This window comes from Ixodes scapularis, unplaced genomic scaffold, assembly GCF_016920785.2.
Source record: "Ixodes scapularis isolate PalLabHiFi unplaced genomic scaffold, ASM1692078v2 PGA_scaffold5__190_contigs__length_132052651, whole genome shotgun sequence".
In the NCBI taxonomy this organism is placed as follows: domain Eukaryota; kingdom Metazoa; phylum Arthropoda; class Arachnida; order Ixodida; family Ixodidae; genus Ixodes; species Ixodes scapularis.
The window spans coordinates 86,171,787-86,192,596 of NW_024609880.1; the positions used below are offsets into that span (position 1 = coordinate 86,171,787).

General features: G+C 43.6%; 1 protein-coding gene across 1 annotated transcript; it reads right to left on the reverse strand.

The window, feature by feature from the left end:
- Positions 1 to 1,140: 1,140 nt before the first annotated feature.
- LOC115328000 lies at positions 1,141 to 9,303 on the reverse strand. The gene is made up of 5 exons (XM_040222547.3): positions 9,197 to 9,303; positions 8,793 to 8,851; positions 8,683 to 8,695; positions 2,038 to 2,063; positions 1,141 to 1,512 (listed from the first exon to the last, which is right to left on the reverse strand). Exons 1-5 carry the CDS (start codon positions 9,301 to 9,303, stop codon positions 1,184 to 1,186), a joined length of 534 nt encoding a protein of 177 aa, XP_040078481.3. The 3' UTR covers positions 1,141 to 1,183.
- Positions 9,304 to 20,810: the final 11,507 nt, after the last annotated feature.

Genomic DNA, 20,810 nt, shown 5'->3' on the forward strand with positions numbered 1-20,810 from the left:
ACGTTCAGCTCAAACTTGATTGGAAGCCAAGCGCTGTCGGAGTACTAGTTTACAATTTGTCTCCGGCGTTAGCCTTTTCTGATTGAGCCATTTCATTGAGCACTACGGCTTTGCTACCTTGAAGGTATTGCGCGGCGCCTCCTCTTCTCTGGCTCGGCGCCAGCGGTGCGCGTTACTTTGCCGAAACGGAAGGGCAAGTTTTGACAAAAACCCGGCGGTGTCTGTCACTTGTCAGCGCCGGGAAGGGAGGGAAAGGTTAACGCGTGCTGACGTCACCCCTTCAGATCAAAGGGAGCGCCGCACTCGACAACGGACAAATGAAGGACACCACCGCTTTTTTGTCAAAAGGAGCGTTCTAACGCTAACAGATTAAAACAAAAATTGATGATGTCTACGCCTTGATGATTCACAATAGCGCCGCGGTGCACGCAAGAAAGTAAGAACTCGAGCCGGATCGAACTCAAGAAAGTGGAATGCAAGCCCGGCGCGATAATCACTAAGCCACACCGCCGACGGCGTGAGGAACATAAGCTTGCTTATGACGTTCAGTACGGTCACTCGGTGCGACTCGTAGAGGTATGTTGGGCAAAATGCGTTTAAGAACTTTTTTCTAAGTGGTACTACCGTGAATCTACCTGGCTAAAGGAGTCGCGCATAGTCTCGGCTTCCTTAATCAACGCTTATTTCGTTCAGGGGTCTGTTACTTGAAGTTAATAGCGCAAAGTTCGTCTGTCTTGCAACATTTCTCAGAAAAACTGAGCACAATTTTAATCGCATTTGGAACTAACTTCTACAATTTTGTGTGTGTGTGTGTGTGTGTCGAGGCGATGTCAACTCCCACGTAGAAATCATGCCTGGAGGCGCTTTGATAACTGTGCCCTCCCTTTTAATTTATAGCGAGAAAACAAATTTTTCCTTCATTGTTGTCTTTGATTGTTGGGAATGAAGTATGTTAATTTATATAATGTATTCAAGTACTGCAATATTATAAGCAATGCTTCTGTTCAAGAAACAGCTATAATTAACTTGAAACAAAAAGAAAACTGCGACACTATAATGAACAGTATTTTTTGCACTTTTGATGACAATTACCTAGATAAAAGGAGCACGACTTATGCATTCAGAAGTAAGGGCAACATGACAATTGCCCGAACTTTTTATTTTTGACATATAGCTCCAGAGCTCATCCAATCAATCTGATCGCAATCTTCCCGGCAATCTTGTAAATCTTCTTGGCTTTGGGGCTGGTCAACGTTTTCTTGGTTTTTTTCCAGAAGCCATATTCATCGGCGTCATCGTCTGTGACATTATTCTTCTTCAAAATGGCTGCTAGAATTTGTAGCGTCTCAGAAATATCTTGCTCTTTCCCGCGGAGGACATTATCCAGTTTTGCCTGAATGCGCTTAAGTTGTTCTTCAAGCTCTAGAGAAGAATCGCCATGAACCGAAGCTTCGAGTGCGATGCGTTCACCGAGCAAGGCTAAGAAGTCCGCAGTGGGTTCCAACATTTGCTCTGAAAAAAACAAAAAAAAAACAGTATAATAATATTGCGGTCATGTTCACATGTAATAATGGTGTTCATGCCTTATTTAATTCCTGAATTCAAGCTAAAAAAAGCAGTTTCGAATATCAAAAGTGAGAGCTTTAATGTTTGTTGAGAATGTTACTAAAACAACTTAGGCTGAGGAAATTTTTTAGAGTGAGGGTAACAAGAAGCACCTATTTATTCTTGATCATGTGACGGGCATACCTTTGACGAGAACATTTAAAATCAGTTACTGGTTGAGACGTGTACATCTTTCAATAAGCTGCATAATTCAAATGGCTGTTTACAAAATATTTCAGCATGCAGGGATTGCAAAACCTATTTTTACATCATGGCTCAACTCGTGGCTCTAGCGTGTGCTTCGAGATTACCTTGTGATCTATACACACATTTATAAATTGTACATAGGTTAAAAAAGGAAAACTTTCACACAAAAAATGGCTTCAAAATGCTGAATATTTTTGTTTTAAAACAATGTGATTAGATTCATACCTTCATTGACCTCCGCGTCTGTTTGACTGTAAATAAAAGAGACAAAATATTATTCCCAGCCTATTCACTAACGCCAACTGCATTTCGAATACGTATAAAACTACAGCACTAATAATAGGTTTAGGGATCTGTGTAATTAATGTCAGCGGGATGGCAGGCAATTAAAAGCTCGAACGAATTATGTGGGACATTGAGCTGAGCAGGCAGATGTGAGCAGAGAAAATAAGAAAATGCCGTAATAGCCATAATGTTGTATCGCATTACACACAGTTTTTTTCAAATACACGCCACTTCAGTCTGGTTATTTTTTTTATTGTTGCTTTATATCGGAATACATAGAAAGTGCTAAAGAAGAGTTTCAGTTTGACGGCAGGGAAGCAACTGTTTTCTTAACTTCCATATACTAGTCCAGTGGTGCTCAAAGCGGGATCCGAGGACCCTTTGGGGTCTGCGAATATATTCTAGGGGAGAGAAGTCTACTTCACAGAAGCCCTTAGTTTTATTCATTTATTAAATCATTATTATATTTAACTTTTACATTTCCCCTCCCCTCACCACGAACGGGGTCCTCCATCATATCCGCCGATCCACAAGGGGGCGCGGAACATCGGTGGTTGAGAGCCACTGTGAAAGCGTATTAAAAAAAAAAACGTTTCACGGTAACTCTTAAACACCCCTGGCACTAATTTATTTAAGTATCTATCTATTTATAACTTATCTTGAGGTCATAAAAAATTACGGACGACGACGACGAAGCGAATGATGAAGGTCGCAGATCTGAAACGCGAACTAAAAGCAAGAGGTTTATCTACCGTCGGTTCGAAAAGCGAACTGCTCGATCGCTTCCAAGCCGCTACTGCAGTTCCTGACGACCTCCTGATTGAGGTGGACTGGGATGAAACATCGCCGGGCAGCACCGGGGAGCTGAGTGCAGACCCCTTTCTCACCCCGACGATCTGCGAGGCTGATACCGGGTCGCTTACTGATCGCGAGGAGGACTTTCTGACAACCTCAGGCACAACAATTAGTTCTGAGGGGATCCAGGACAGACCTATTCAGAGGCTGCCGGAAGGCAAGATCACCAAGCAGGCTTCACACCATTCTATTGAGCCGGTCACTGGTGAACAGCTCAAGACCAACGGCGACCTGCCCCAGGTATCATGCAAAGACTGCGCAGCTGTCGCTGAATTACGCCGCATACACAAGCAGGAAATTAAGCAGCTAGAAGAGCGAATAGGCGGATTGGCCGAACGACTTCAACGGGCAGAGACGGATGGAAACACACTTCGCCAAATACAACAGAGGCTGACGTCAACGGAGATTCAGTTGAAAGAACTTACAGAATGGAGGGCGGTTCTACAGGACACCGGGACCAGGCCACTAGGATCAATGTGCTCAGCCAATCAAGAACTGCCGATAGCGATATCCGAGAAGCAGTTGAGTACCACGATCGTGGACTTAGAGAGAAACAACTCCACTGATCGGCGGAGCAGTCAATCGTTCGATTCATTGCATGAAACACAGCTGGGTAAATTGTTCCCTTACTGCGACATACTCTCGACGCAGAGTCAGATAGTCTTAAACTGTGATATGGAAGATCAAGCTCACGCAGCCGGAAACAACGCAACTGAATCTCAGAGCTCGCAGGTGACAACTGTGAGTACAACGAATCGAATGACGCAGACTTCGAAAGACACTACTCAACTAAGTAGAACAGAGGAACAGATCCGACCGCCATCCGGTGTTCACCGTGAAGTTATTGTGGCTGGAGACAGCAATGTGGCCCTGTTTGCTCGAGCGCTTTCTGAAGACGTCGGAGATTACCGGAGTATGGAAATAATACTGAACAGAGATGGAACGCTCGAGCAGATTCATGAGCTGATTGAAACGTACGAAGAACGAGCAAGACAAGTTCCTCGTATGTACATCCTCCATGTGGGTATGAACGATATATTACAAGGTGGTCAATCAGATGCTATAATAGAAGGCTTGAGACTGAAGTGGACGAAGCGTAAAAACGCACTTGCCATCTGCTCAGTTCCGGAGATTCGCAGCAGAGGCAAGCAACTGCAAGCTGAGATAATGCTGCTTAATGTTAAATTAAAACAGCTGTGCAAAAACATCAAAGCACGGTTTATAGACTTTACCCTAGAATTTGAAAATACAAATGCAATCCAGACAGATGGGATTCACTATCGGCAATTAGGAGTACAAATAGTCACAAACCGGCTGGGGGCCGTGGCAAGCCGTTTTTTAGGGCTCCGGTCACGTTGGAGCAAGCAGAAAAGCCGGTCAATGAACAACAGGCACAGGAAGAACCAGACACCAGTCCATCGCGTGTCAGCTGCGAGACGCGACTACACAGAACTGGTTCCGGGCGCACCCCGTTCTCGTTCCAACATGAGACCACACGTGATAACCAGCGACTCTGGATACAATCAAACGCCAACTACGATCGGCCTGGGGTATTCCCCGGAGTACCTGAAGGAATACCCATCCGCGGCGGGACTCGAGATGCGGCCTCCAACTATCGGTGCGACGTGGCCTGTACACCCACAAAGACAATGCTCCACACTACCCCTTCACAGGGAAATGGATCACAGGGACAGCCTTCGTTCTGGGTGCGACAAGATGCTGAACAACTTATTCCCAGAAGGCTACAACTGTCACCCAGCAAACCATCTTTTGCCACCCACGAGGGAAGCCAAACTGACCGACAATTTTCCTCCAGTGCCGGACCTCCGGCCTCACCATTGGATCACAGGGGACTTCCCTCGGCACCCTGCTGCCCTTCCATCGATGGAGGTGATGCACTTCGTGCACCAAGTGGTGCGACAACAGTTGGAGGACCTGTACCGACAGAGGAGATAGGAAGTCGGGGTTTCGGAACGGAAGACGAAGTCGATCACGTCTACGTTCCGAATCGGACGAGGCTAACAACACGCCGTAGAAAAAAGCAAAGTGTGGTGGTAGGCTTCTTGAATGTCAATGGTGCAAGGCGGCAGCGAAAGTGGCATGAATTGTACGCGGTTCTTTGCAATAAGGGTGTTTCTCTATTTGGCGTGGCGGAAACCCACTTGCGAGACATGGAAAACCCCCCTATAGACCCAGCCTGGTGCTGGACTGGCCGTAATAGAGTTGAAGGAGAGCGGCGAGGTGGAGGCATTGGACTCCTTTGGTCCAGTAATGGACAACCATGGCTTCGAACATCGGAAGATTGCCGGGAACACCTATGGGTGCATGGAAAAATTGGCAACGTATTGGCAGCTGTGTGCATCATTTACATATCTGTGGGAAGCAGCTATTACGAAGACAATAGAAACGTCCTGGACTGTGTTCGTCGAGATATCCACAAATTGGATAGAGGCATCTCCGTGCTTATATTGGGAGATTTTAACGGACATCTGGTTGAATTAGACATGCGGGAAGATTACAGCGGCAGTATGATGAGACAATTGGCAGAGGATCTCGAACTGGAAATATTGAACCTAAGGGAAGAGTGTGAGGGACAATATACATGGACAGTCCGAGACCATCGGACCTGCATAGATTATGCACTCGCGTCAAACAGACTTGGCAGGCGTCTTCAAAAAATGGTTGTGGATGAAGAGGGCGAGTACAGTGTCAGCAGCGACCACAACAGCATCTTCCTGCACTTTGGTACTGTTGGAAAAACTCGGAACTGCACGCCGCGCAAGGTTACAACCCTACTGCGCGAAGAAGACATAGATATTGTTGTCCAAAATTTTGAAGAGAGTACTCGACGTGCGCAAGCCCGCAGCTATGATGATTTTGCAACCGAGCTTAGGATAGTCATTGCTAAGCACTCCATCGTAAAGAAGACGGGAGGAAAACGAAACCTTGTTCCATGGTGGGATGTTGAAATTAAACAAGCAATTCAAATGCGACAGGAATCTAACCGGCGACACAGACAAGCGGTAAAGACCTTTGGGAAGAGTCCTTTTACTTTACGACTATGGGAAGAGTACCGAAAGAACAAGGCAATCACGCAAGACATTGTGGAAGCAAAAAAACAAACACACGAATGCAAGGTCATGGCAGAGATTAGAGATGGCGGAAAAGGAGCTGTAGAAAAATTCTGGAGATACATGAGATCTCTAGATGGCAAAGACAGTGCTCCTCAACTCCTTGATTATGACAGTGGAGGCCCAGTTCAAAGTGTCGGAGAACTGCTTGAGCAACAACTCTACCTTCTGTTTGGCTCTGATGTGGAAATTCCTGCAGAGAACAGACATGACCAAGTCTGGCCCAACGAAGCGTTCCCATCGATGGCCTCTACAGATGAATATGTAACCCTTGTGGGGCGGGTGCATATAAATCGCGCACTCACGAGATTACACGCGAATACATCGCAGGGCTTGGACGGAATCTCGGCTAAGGTGTTGAAGCGCTTAAAATCAGATTCACGAGATCAAATGGCGCACCTATTTAGTCGCATAGTTCGCGGAGAGGATCCAGTTCCCAGTGATTGGAGACGTGGTCGAGTCACGTTCATTCCCAAGAAGGGAGGCAACAAACAACGATTGAGTGACTATCGCCCTCTCACTGTCACAGCTGTGGCATACAGGCTGTTTGCAAACATTCTCAATTTGCGCATATCCTATTGGGCCGAGAGTGCTGGTGTTCTCACGGAACTGCAAAACGGTTTTCGGAAAGATCGTCGGCTTGATGACAACGTATTCATCCTGACGCAGTGCATAGAGATCTCGCGGGTGGAAAAGCGGAATCTCATCTGTTGCTTTCTTGACGTTGCTAAGGCATATGACAGTGTCCCCCATTCTTTGATGCTAAAACAACTTCAACAGCTCAACATGCCTGAACCCTGGGTAGGCTTAATACAACGCCTATATGATGGCAATCACGTGATGGCAACGTTCAACGGGGTCGCCTCTAATGACGTTCTGGTGTGCAGAGGACTACGTCAGGGCTGCCCGCTGTCACCTGTTCTTTACATGCTCTACACATCCGATATAGAGAGAGCACTAGAACGCACGGGCGTTGGCTTTTCCCTGCAACACACTCTGCATGGAGACGTCGTCGATTGGCGGCTTCCTGGACTCGCTTTTGCAGATGACATTGTCCTTATGGCTGATAGCGTGCCAGACATGAATGTGCTGCTCATCGCCTGTGAAACAGAAGCGGCTCGACTTCGACTACGGTTCAATGCTAAAAAGTCCGCAATTGTGCTTTTCTCCGGAGACATGGAGGGCCTTGAATCCCTTACCATTCAGAACGCTGTGCTCCCTGTTAGTACCAAGTACAAATATCTCGGGGTTACACTAACTACTTCAGCAGATTATCTGGCAGAACACCACCAAAACCTCAAGACATCAGCACTGACAAAGCGCAATGTGCTTCGTCGAAAGAGCCTGTGGAGCTGCGACCGTTATTTAATAACCCGGGAACTGTGGAAAGCTGTCGCTGTACCAGGCCTCACTTTCGCCAATGCTGTTACATCTGTCCCCAGCGAAATTAGGGAATACCTTGAACGACGACAAAGAGAGATCGGGCGCCAGGCGCTGGGATGTCACGGGAGAGTGCCTAATCAACTTGTACAAGGTGACCTTGGCTGGTCCTCGTTTGAGGCACGGGAGGCCAGCAGCAAGCTGGAGTATTACGCCCGACTGCGACATATGGACGGAGATCGCTGGGCACGAAGGGTTTTTTTATACATTCATTTAAAGAACCTACACACGACATGGAGGAGGCGTACCAATCGACTTGGGACAAAGTACGGCGCCTTCTCGATGAGCGACGAGCCCTCTACAAAGAAAGATTGGGTTGCGAAGGTGAGAGGACAAATTAACACCGCCGAGACGAATCGGTGGAGAGCCGACATGGAAGAACATTCCAGCATGCACCTATACGCCACTTTCAAGACCAACATCGCTGCCGTCCGCTGGTGTGGAAACACACTGGGCAGCCGACTCCTTGCCGAGGCCCGCGGTGGTGCCTTACGCACCCGCATCTACAGGCATCGGTACGATGTGAACGTGACCGAAACCGTGTGCAGTGCATGTGGTGAGGTAGAAGAAACTATCCAACATTTGCTCCTTGAGTGTCCGGCAATCGTACCTGCGACAGACGTCGGCACCCGCATTGAGCAGGCCCTCGGTTTTACGGAGGAGAACAAACATGTGATGTGCTCAAAGAGAAGGCTCGAGGCATGGTGGAAAGTCCACTCGTGATACTTCAGAGTGCCTACGAACCATTTCTCAGACTTTCTAGTTCCTTTTCATTATCTTTCTCTTTATCTTCTTTTCTTTAATGGCATGTCTATTTTATAGACGCTCGTTAAAAAGGGCAATTGCCGCCAGAAATACATACATACATACATACATAAAAAACAGTAACATTTTGAAACAGATATAAGTTAAATTAAAGCAGGGACACTATTGAAAGCACCTGAACTGTACATTTAAAAACATAAACTACGAAGGGTAGCGGTTGTTATCTAAAGCGAGAAAATAGGACTTAAAAATCGCTTTAGTGTCACACTTTTAAGCATTTCTAATTTTGCTGCCGAAGTAAAACTTGAGAAAACGATATATATTAATAGCTATTAACACTAGACATTGCTTCCATACATTACAGGGTAAAAATGAATAACATGAAGGTACTTACATCGGGACACCATCTGTTTTTTTATGGAACGAAAATTGATGCAAGATTATTAGTTATAGTAATTAACAGGTACATGTATTTCAGTATTTGTGACTAATAACACTACTTACATGACACATGAAATCCTGCCAAAAGCAGAACTGCGGGCAAGAACCACATAATGGTAGAGCTAGAAAATGTGAAATTATACAATGAAATAAATACTCAAAACAAGCGGGTTCTTTAACATTCATTTTGATTTATGTGTATACGGAATGCAATAAACATAACGGCACATCTATCAATTTAATGTTTCTTGAGACAAGTAGTCATATTATGCACTTCTCTTAATTTAAACAATTAAGGTTCAGATTGTTTGTTGAAGTTTTCCCAACAAAACAGCGTGACAATAGCATTGCAGAAGTACTCATTCCCAGTCACGTTTCAAGAAATGTTGTGTTTTCATAGCTCGTTTTCCAAAAAAACTTGTTTATTTTGGAACTATCAATGACCCCTTTCGCAAAAGACCACATACCTTAATTTTGAGGCAAGTTTAACGAATTTAAATTTATTAACTACTGCCAGATCAAAGTAAGGCGGTGAGATACCTTTATCGGGGAATAAGCGATACAAATTCGTCATTAATATGCTAACCAAACCTAATCTCTCATTGCTCTCGGCAAGATAAAAACTACCTCAACATAAAACGAGTTTTTTTTTTTTTTATTTCAGGTAACTTGTGCAATGCCAGTTCCCACAGTATGCAGAACCTTGAGCCTCAAAACAACTGATACATGGCCAGTTTCAACTCCAGAATTATAACACTGACGCGAATAGTCATCTGTTTTCTCTAGAACAATAGGTGATTAGAATAATCTACGGAATATTTTTATATATCAACTCTCCAATGGATTTTGCGGGTGTTATTTTGAATTTGTATAACATTGCCTAATAATATGTTGTTTTTTTTAGTCACAGGAAGTGAGAAAAGTGTTTCCTGGTCGGGTGTACTATGTGTACTTGCAAGTTGCAAAGTGCCAAGCTATTCATTATTTATTGCGCATTATATCTAGTTTTGATTAGCGTTATTGTGTTGGTAGTCTTTTGCTTTCAAATGTATATTTTATGTGAGCTCGTGTTATTTATTTTATTTGACCTTCAGCCCGATGCCTGCTGCAAACCCTCTCCGGAAAACAAATATTTCTAAAAAAAAAATATCCACGCCGTAGATGGCGGTCAACTGCGTGCTGAGTAAAGGTCCCCAAAAGATTTCAAACTAAATTATCAAATATTTTTAAAATATGAGAGAAGCATGTATATTTAGCTAAAGCAGTTAAATGTATTTTCAATGTTAAAATGAATGGAATAACACGTATATAAAAGGCTTTCGTAAAAAACAAAGTATTTGCTAGTCTCAAGAAGACATACCATAATTACTCAAGTAGTAGCCGCACCGTCTATGAAGAAAACCTGAGGGGTCGCCTTTCCGTGGAGCACGCGGCTTGCCAATCACCGCGATCGGCAACATGATTCCAGCGGTTTACCGGGCAGAGATGACATCTTCGGGCGAAGATACCATTTGTGAAGATTGAATTTGTATGAAGAATCGCTATGTTATTTATGCGCAACGCGTTGATTGGCTGTATATGTGTTCTTCGGGAAAGCAGACGCAAGGGCCTTGTTCATAAATAGTGCGGCTATTACTCGAGTAAATATGGTAATATGCATTTCCTCGTTTGCAGTTTGACACGAACTGATTACAATAATATAGGCTTGCAGTTATTATGCATATTTTGTTATAAAATTAACTGTATGACTAATGGTATGCGAATAGTATATGCTAACCTCAGTAAATTATTTTTCAAAAGGGCAGAATACAATCTCCCAAGAAGCCCTTTGGTTTAGTGACTATATTTTCACGGTGAACTCGCGTGCAGTTTATTACAATGGAAAACCTGAGTATGCTTATTTACTAGTATGCATGTGTGGAATCGCCTTATCTGATCGGTGGGTTCTATATCTATATTGGAACTTGAAAATATATAAAGCTATCAGCTTTATATTTCTATATGAACGGAACTCTTTCTTTAAACTCATCTCCACTAATTCGCAAGACAGCTCTTCTGCAGAGGTTCAATATTTAAAGAACGTTAGGCGAGACAGCTTATAAATTGCATCCATATTCGTAAATATAATATCGTTAAATACGTTACTATAACTAATACAATATCAATTGAATATTACAAATTAAATCTTACCTGTTAACGACCTTCCGAAAATTAACGCGTATAAAATTTGGAAATGCTCTGAATATATATAACTCAGCAACTGGTATGACAATCGTGTGCTTGCGTCAGGGGGAAAACCTCTGCGCCTGAAAAACATCCAGGTGATAAATTCTCAAGGATGCTGTCTGACATCGATTATATCTAGAGGCGTCAAGAATCCCTTTGCAATCATTGTCGTGACTTCCCTACCAGCTTCATAATGTCAATATCCGACTGGAGTGAAAGATAAGTCTATCACTAATCTAAACACAATGGACGACACATATCCCAGGTGTTTTCTTCTGAAGATAAAAAAGACTCGGTCTCCAGTGCCCCGTCAGTAGTTGTAAGAACTAAAATGTTTTGAAGAAACGAACAAATAGACAAGTGTGCATCTTCTTGAAACGCAATTTATATGGGGCGTTCATTTATTCTGTGAGCGTGCGGCTACGAATGTGCGTAATGACATCTAATTTAGGTTTTCTCATTTTTGACTGATTTCTTGCTGACGCTTTATTTAACTTTAATTTGTTAGCTTGGGTTTCGTCATCCTATATTTCTCATCGCCACCTGTTCCCCGCCCTTTCCCCTGCATTCATTCTCCTCAAAACTGACAAAACCCAAACCCGTGCAACGTTTCCACAGCCAGTGAGAAAAATCTCTCGCCATGCAAACACCGCCACTACCACCACTGCCACCACCCATCAAGAGAAAAAATGAGATGGCATTAATAAAAAGAGAAGGGCTGACTTAATGACCGAAAAAATGGGACAAGGAGAGAAGGGAGGGTGGCAACTTCGAAAGAAATTGAGAGGTAAATTGAACTGCATTGTGCTATCTTGTTTCAGTTGGCACCTTTAGTACTTGTTCTCCCTCAGCCAATCTTAGGTTTCAGGCATTCGTTTTTTTTCGTATACATTGCTGCGTAAATAATAGTTTATATCTCCGTGCTCTTATAAAGCCATTTGTTCTAACACAATGTCAAAAAAGTAAAAGTTAAATGCTTAGGAGCTATTGGTATGATTTATCAATGTAAAAATATCGCTTTTATATTGGTGTTGTTAAATTTATATATTTTTTTATTTTGTCAGTGATACATATCATTCAGTGATCTGAAAGAAAGGCGTTTATACTGGTTTTGCCGCTTCGACAAGTCGGAACTTTCTTTCATAAAAAAGTAAAAAGACGTCGCTGCGCTTTACTATTTCTAGCCTAACTAAGAAGCAAAAAAAATATTGTAAATTTTAACACCCAAACACAACTATCTATAGTACCGGGCCCATTTTCTCTTACAAGGCGCACATTCGCTCCAAGCACAACAAGAAAAAGCGACCTCAGCTATCCAAACTTTGCAATAACACTTGACATATTTATCAAGTTCTTAAAAAAAAAAAAAGAAGCATCCATATGGGCGAGAATCGCATACCAGAACTTCATCAGGTGTCGGTTTTTGATAACCTTACAACCCCACCATATAGTCCTAAGCAAGTACGCCTGCTATCTCTGAAGAAAAAAAAACAGTGCCTCCTGTACCTCCATGAATGAGGCAGGCCAGCCTAATGCTTTTTGAGAACCGGGACCGTTTCCTCTTCACGTTATTTTCTTATGCGCAAGTGAACACGAAAAAGACGAGCTGAGTGCGTAAGGAGAGAACAGCGGAACGACTGTCATGATGGCGTCAACCTCCTTCGTCGACGATTTCCAATGCTTTTCACAGCAACCCGCCGATACTTCTGTCCGCCACTAGAACACGCGCGCTAGCAATCGTAAAACGCGGCTGGCCAAGGCAGCGTTATATGGTCCCATACGGGGCACGCAAACAGCACGGTGCTGCCGCTAGCCAGCGCAGCGTTTTCTGCCGTTTCTTAGGTCATCTTTTTGCTGTTCTGCAAGAAAGAGAGTAGTGAAGTTGGTTCTCTACGCTTCACATTATGTCGAAAACAAACGGAACAGCGGAAGCTTTCGTTTATTATACTTTGTCAATTGAAAAAAAAACGCTTTCATTCTTTTGTATTTTTTTCTATTATTTCCATTTAAACTTTCCATCCAGTTATATGGGTGGTTCGGATTTTCCGATAAGATTGCGAAACAATAGGATTTGGCAGTGCTTGTTCTGTTGTTGTTATTTTTATTCGAAAATGCTTCTTTAGTTCTCTTTTCTTTTTATTTAGAAAGTTGATCCACACTCGTGAGTTTTTTTTTTTTTTGTTTATATAATTTAAAAGCATTTTTTTAAGAGGGAAAGGAGGTTATCCTTTTTTTCTTATTTTTGCTGTGTGTGGGTTTTTTAGATGCCCTTCTGTTGGTGCAGTTTCTGTACTATTCGTGCAACAAAACATTGACTGCAGGGTGTGGCCGTTCTATTTCGTTTGGTTTCATTTAACAATGCCACAGTAAAGTGGAACTTTATTGCTGCTTCACTCGTGTGAGCAAAACTGCTTTATGGAAATTGCTTCTTTGTCTAGTAAAAATATATTTGGTTTATATTATTTCTCTGGTCTCGCTTGGGTAGTCCGGGCCTAAATTGGCAGACGTTTGAGACATTGAGACATAACAGGTGCGAGTTTACTGAATTCTCGAAGTTTGTTTTAAACACAAATGTTGGCGTGGGTAGGTTCTGCTTGTTTAGACGATGGGAGGGTCTTATATTGAGGGGTTTTTTTTTGCACTTCCTATGCTATTCCGCGGAACTTCCCCGCATGGTGAATTCTTGTTAACGGCCTTGATTTTTTTTCACGTTTTTGTATATTTTTGTGAATAATTCTTTTTGCATGGTTATGTGAGGTTTATACATAAATAAAAAAATGCATTAAAGATCACGGTTCACCATTGTTTCAGTTCCTCGTTGTGAGCTGGGAAACTTAACCATTTTGGCGCGCCTTTGTCCGTTGAAACGCCCAAAAAATAAATATTCAAATTTACAAAATTTTCGAATTTTAAGATTATGTTACAGCACAAGCAAAAAGTGAAAATAAATTCAGATACCCAATGTTAGAAATATTTAAAACTGCTGGAAGAAGCAAAAGATGTAGAAGGTTATTAAGAAGCAACATAAGTTGGTTTCTGCTTGATCTAATGCCCACTGGCTAACTCTTTATTTAATCGAAAAACTCCATCTCTCAAGATATTGACCAAGACATTTGGCAGACTGCAACGCGTTTTTTTTTTTTTTTAAATCACGACACACAGCTACCTCTGTAAGGAAAATCACTAATTATGCGGAAATGTCACTTACAGCACGCGTCTTTGGGCCCTATTCGCCCTTTTTACATTCAGATCTTTACTCACAAGCACAGTTTTGACGCTCAAAGAAAAAAGCGCGCAAATTGTTTCTTGGTGACAAGGTGCAAAAGAAATTAGTTTCGCCTTAAAAACCTATGCTCACTTGACGTCTGAAATATTTCTGGTGTTTAAAAATTAACCACGAACATCAAAGAGAAGCACGTCTGCATATGCTTCAGGCGTGATCATGGCGTGCTGACAATGCACGAGATATGTACAATACACCAGTATCAGTCTATGATGTGATTATCCAATCCGAAAAAGCTGCCGCCGTTTCCACCGATAATAAGTTGCTCATGTCAACTCGTGATCCTCCACTAATTGACTAAGAGGAGTGAAAGATATCGGGAAAATTCCGCAGTAAAAGAAATAAAAAATCTGGCATCGGTGCAGTTCTGTGCTATCGAGTACGAATGATATGCGAAAAGCGGAGTGCGTGGCCGACGATACGCGCTTCGGTACCAAGAGACAATTAGGAACTGACGAAACTACATGGTGGAAAGGGGTATTCGCGACTCCAGCGACCTATAGGGGGCGCCACCACCAAACAAATATGGCGGCTGAGTCCAGGTCGCGTCGGCTCGGCCGCGCCGCCTGAATGGGTGGCGCATTCAATTTAACAAATTTGCTTTTGTTGAATGCCCAATTTTATGGGTATTTGAACTGAGACAGTTAAGTGCAGCCGGTGCGCATAGACTTGCCGAGCATAGTTTTGTTTTGCCGGTGTTTTTTGTTCTTTTCATGTCAAACTTTCGTTTCGGAGACTTCGATCAAAACCGAAACTATGGGCTCCGGAGAAACGGTGATAGACTCTAATTAGTTTTGATCATCTAAGGAAAGCGGCGAGGGCTACAAAATTGTTCCACTGAGAGTAATTTTTAGCTAACTCGCATGCCTCGACCATGCGACTTAACTGTCCGCGAAATTGAGCTTTTGTGCCTGTCCGCGTTTCAAGAAACAGCTCCAGTCGTGTGCTCGGTCAACAACACAGGCTGCAGGAAAATTGCGAAAATTAAGCAAGCGCTTCTTGAGCCAAATACCATGTTAACCCGCTGGCACCCCACTAAGCAGCTGATACTCGTATTTCAATTCAGGTTTTAGTAGCAATCGAGAAGTCATTTTGACGAATATGCGGATTATGGATTATATTACGTACTATGGGTCCCACTAAAGCAATATTAGTATATTTTTCGGGTTGAAATATGAACTTAGTTAACTAACTATTAGGTGAACTGCTGAATAAAAGTATATTTCACAGACAGAGAGATATACTACTTAAACTTAGCCAAATGGTTCTAGCCGGTAGAACTGAGACGAATGCGGACAAACTGAGAGTCTTCATCGGAGATTCACTCAGACCTCTCTGCATTGAACTTGACTTCGAATCCTGAACGGATAAAATGAGTATTTTTTGTGGCCGGTCAACCTGAGCAATGTAGACGTATATTGCTGCTGGCTTCGAGAGGGGTTATAATATAAATATTGGGAGGCGCGATAGATCCTAATGACGTGACAGCTTCTAACTTTGCGAGACGCGTCCCCCACCTTTTGAAAGCAGATAATTTCCCTCGTTAATCATATGCAAGCAAGCAGGTTTTCTGAATCAAGTAATTGCGAAATTAGCCCAACTCCTTCAATGTGGTCTTTTTCGTCGAAAAGCCGCCAAGATGAATAGCCAACGCACCGGCCGGCGTTAGTGGCTAAATTAACTTGAAGCTAATCAAGCACAACCAACCACAAGGAAAGCAGCTATCGAACCTTCCCATTCGCTTGACTGCAACATTGGTGTTCCCTCCAGTGAAACACTTCGTCTGTCGACCTCAGTCCACTGTTCTACATCCTTATAAAGAAACCACTTATTAGTTACCAAGCAGTCGTCACTTTGAATGTGATTAGAGACAGACAAGAAATGAAAACGTTTTTCCGTGATTCCTCCTCATCCAAAAAATTGAAAGCACGCGACCGTGTGTTGTGGAGTAAACGGGCTTTCAAACACTTGATGGAAAGAAACAATCTACTGAATCTTCACCACACTAATGAACACTCAGGCAAACTTAAGAAATTTTCGGACCTTCGTCAAATTACATTGCTCGCCCCCGCGCCGACAGCACGTGTCCGCGAAAGCCATCAGAGACGCGGCGGGGCGCGGAGCGACCTGGACCGACTGGTTCCCGGTTTTCCCGCTTGGCGGCGTCCGTTTTGCTGGAGTCGCGAATACGAGGGTGCGCGCAACTCCGATGTGCACACCTTTGTAATTCGTTCCTCCCCTCCGCCGTTTTATCAGTTCCTAGTTGCATCTAGGTTGCGCAGCATGTATCAAAGGCCACGCCGTCCGCTGTTCGCATTTTTTAAGTATCCAATAGTACATTATTTACCGAAAAAACAAGGATTGAATAGTACATTTACTTCGATCAGAAACTATTCCAATATAATAATTGATTACTCTAATCATTTAAATTAAATAGCATTTCCTCACTACGACGAAACCTGACCCATATCGTTCCGATTACTAATTACGCAAGATTTCTGGCTCTGCTTAGTAAATGCAGTTGAGAAGAAGAGGTTAAAGTGATCGATAATACCTGAAGTGGACACTTTTAATTGATATTTTCGATTTTACACTCCATCGTACAGCCCAGGTACGCTCAATAATGCGTTTCACTTGCAAACTAAAATGCAGCGTGGTGAAGGATTCGGGGAGAGCGCCTTTAGAGCGCGCGACACCAGAGCGCCGACGTTAGAGCGCGCGACACGAGGGCGCTGCGACAGTAGCGCGCTTGACACTAGAGCGCACGTCACGAGAGCGCATGACCAGTTGAGCGCGCGACACGAGAACGTGCCCCATTTGAGCGAACACCGCAAACTGTGTGATGCACCCGCGACTCCACAAACAGAACGAATTGTGCGACTCATCGGATTGAAGAATTGGTGATTTTCGATTTATTGAATATGCCTTTAATAAAAACTAAAACTAAAACGGGTACGACTCTTTCTAACCAATTGTTTACTGCCACCTGAGAGAAAAGGGGACAGGGGAGTGAGTTGGGGCATATAGGTACCGGGAAAGTTTGCAGTTGAGTGCTCCGGTGTGCCTCTCGGATATACTATATATAGTTTACTTTTAGCTATATTTGGTCTATTCTTGACAGACATTGTGGCTCTGATCAATTTTGTGGCTATTTAGACGTCCCTCGCATAAGTTTAAATGCTATTCTGACGTCCATGTTCACAATGAAGAAAGCTCACCGCTAAAAAAGTATCAGTAAAAACTCATCGAAGGAAAGCTGAGCGTCATTTTATCGGATGCAGATCTTTCCAGTTTTTTTGGTGGATACTGGAAAGCCCCCCTGCAAATCTGTGATAAACAAAATCAAAGAACTAAATAAGATAGGTCAGCTGCAATATTTGGTTTCTGCAAAAATGCAAACTACAGATATTATTATTTTTTTTGCGTGTTTTTGCTGTCAGCTTTTTGTAACACTTCTTGGTTTGTCACCCGCAAAAGTTTCGTCGACTGATTTCGCACTGTCATTGCTGAATTCCGCGTCATAAATCCCTGCCAATTTGCATAAGACACGCGATGCCCAAACAAGTGGTCGGTCCGGGCGGGCCACTCGCGCTGGACCGATTGTGCGGTCTCGTGACGGGCGCTCGGTCAAGGTGGTGTGTGCTGGGTGCGCTCTCGAGTCGCGCGCGCTAACGTCGCAGCGCTATCGAGTCGCGGCGCTCTACTGTCGGCGCTCTGATGTCGGCGTTCTTGTGTCGTGCGCTCTAGTGTTGTGCAGCCAAGGATTCGAGCTCGAGTTCACAGCCCTGGCAGTTGCGTCTTCTGCGCGAAACATGGTGGGAGAGATGTGCGTCTTTGAGCGAGGAACTTTCACTTGCACACTTTTCTGCGGCATATTTTAAAGGGAGACAAAGTATGAAACAAGGCACCAAGGCGAAATATTCGCCATCTTGATTGACTGTTCATTTATCAAATTACGAGATCGGTTCCTACGGAAATCGTTCGAAACAAATACCGGGAGTTTCATCGAAGATTTTGAAAATCAGTAAAAAAGGGTTATTGAAGAAAAAAAAAAGCGTTTTCGGGAGCCAATTGCCAGCTACGGCGGATGTGAGGGATTGCAAAAACACACGCTAATCAGCTATATATGCAGTTAAAACAGAGTAATTAAGTTTTTAATCGGTCAAATTAAACATAAGGTGTAAATCAGAACCTGTTTTAACATCATCAAAGACCACAAAACCAACTCATTTTAGAAATAAATAGTGCGAAAACAGCATTCTACGGCGTTAGAAAAAAAAAAACGCCCAATTAGGACGCACTTCTAGTCTTCGGTATCTTATGTGAGCGCATCTTAGCTCCACCAGTCTTGTGCAGACAACCTATGATGTTTTCGTCTGTAGCGACTGACAGAATAAGAACCACAGACAGATGTATCGGCTGTTCCGCCTTCAGAGCGCTCTCATATCTTTGATATTACTTCGACGTCTCGAGAACCTCGAGCATGCACGCGCGGCCAAAGCACGATGAAAGACAACGAGCGCGTTGGAAAGGCTGGGCGTTCGAAAGGAACGCCCTGCCGTTCTCACATTGCCAATGATCAACACATCCACGTATGTATGGATTAGTGAAAAGGCGCTGTTGAATAGCATTAAACTGTGCAGAGCATAATGCAGTTAAAAAGCGCCTCGGCATGTACCTGACCGAAGTGAGGTAGCTAGAGAAAAATATATTAGCAAGCTTCTCACCGATAAGGCAAGGGATCACCAACTGAAGAGCAACCGAAGACGTAAGCAGGTGAGCTTAGTTTCCAACAAGCGAAGGCAGGGCACTGCATTAAAAAAAATCACCGTGAAAGTGTGGTGTCTTTAATCGTTCGTCCCCAACTGTATTTGTTTCTCTTTTTTATTTGTAGTTCACAGGCTTTTACAATGCATCTAACAGTTTATGCTTACCAGAGGACGTCACCTAGACGGTTATTATTGCTGGATTTTTTTAAGAGATAAAATTGGACGGCTTTTATTTCCGTCTTATTCATTAACTTAATAATTAGCGTCTGGGGTGTACTGCACGCCTTAGACTTAAGCTTTCTTTGTCACAATAACCTCATATTTAGGATAGAAAACGCCCGCTTAGAGGGGGGAGGGTTTGTGAAATTTCTTGTTGGCCCTGTGCTGCGGTTTGTTTCCCCGCTGCATCCTACTGCGCATCGCAATGTTCGCGAATATCTCTGTACTTCTTTATATTATTGTACTGCGTTTATTGTCAGTGACAAATGTTGTTTGTTTGTTTTTTCAGTGGTAAGCTAAAGGGTATGTCGCAAAACCTAAAAGTCGTTGTTAAACAAAAATGGGCCGAGCTTGTTGAAATAGTAACGGACTGTTGTATTTTAATTAGTCTCAAAGATACAAAATCGAGAAAAAAAAGACTCGTGCAATTACGACGGAAAACATTATTCAAACACTTCAAAAAACTTCTAACAAGTGATTGATTGCAGGCAGTTTGATTACTTGTTATCATTTACTTTAGACTCTGGATGGAAGTAAATGACATCTTGTCACTAGCAGCTGGCGCGAACAACCGTCCACAAATTTATCAGCACGTAGCTAGTTCACGGGAAAGGAGCTGACACGCGGTTAAAAGACGAACCCGCTATACAATTTACAACTGAGTTACATTTCGAAGGCTTGCCGGGTTTACCCCAGAAACGTTCAGAAAGTTTTGGTAGAGCACAAATAGGCAGTGCATTATATGTATACATATATACCTATATATACCGATTAAACTTCACTGCAAGCAGCCACAGCGATAAATGCAGATTCTTGCGATTTTGAGGGGACGGTCTCAGGTGCTGAACGAGGAGTCGGGGCTGTAGCTCGCTAGTCACATAACCCCAAAGAGGCAGGCCTGAAGTAGGAGCTGTGAAGTAGCACTTTTTTTACATACAGTGAATGTACAAGTAGGTGGTCGACATTTCAACCCGGCGTTCTTCGGGCTCGGGGAGCGCTAAAAGGAGTGGAAGTTTTTCGGGCTCGGGGAGCGCTCAAAGGAGTTATATAACGCTCCCGGGGCGAGAAGGCTCACCGAGAGAGAGAAGCCTCCTCAGAATCCGAATGTTTATGAGGTGTTCGCGGCGCAAGTTATACGACCTGTAGCCACTCCTGCCATGCGCCGGTAACCGCTCTCACACTGGGCAGAGTCTGATGCAAGGCGTCAATGCTCTTGCCGCTCGCACAGAGACACAATACCAACACATTCAAATGCACGCACGCCGGCGCCTTTTCTAACGAAGGCTGGCGCTCCCAGGTCGTCTCGTGTAACGCCCCCTGATAAAGGCGTTTTTTATAAGTAGCGCCAACCATTGTTGCGAAAACGCGCAAGGTACGTGCCACGAGTGGGTGCTACGTCGCCATTCGCTTCAAGGGGCCGGTCATTTGAGTGCTGCGCCGCCATTTGCTTACATAAACATCGAGAGGATTTAGTCTCATGGTTCCAAAAAGGCGTTCTTTTAGAGAATGGCACACTCGGGAAGGCCCTGACCCGCTCAATGATTGAAGACACGATTTTGCGTCCTCGGATTCTCTCGCAGTACT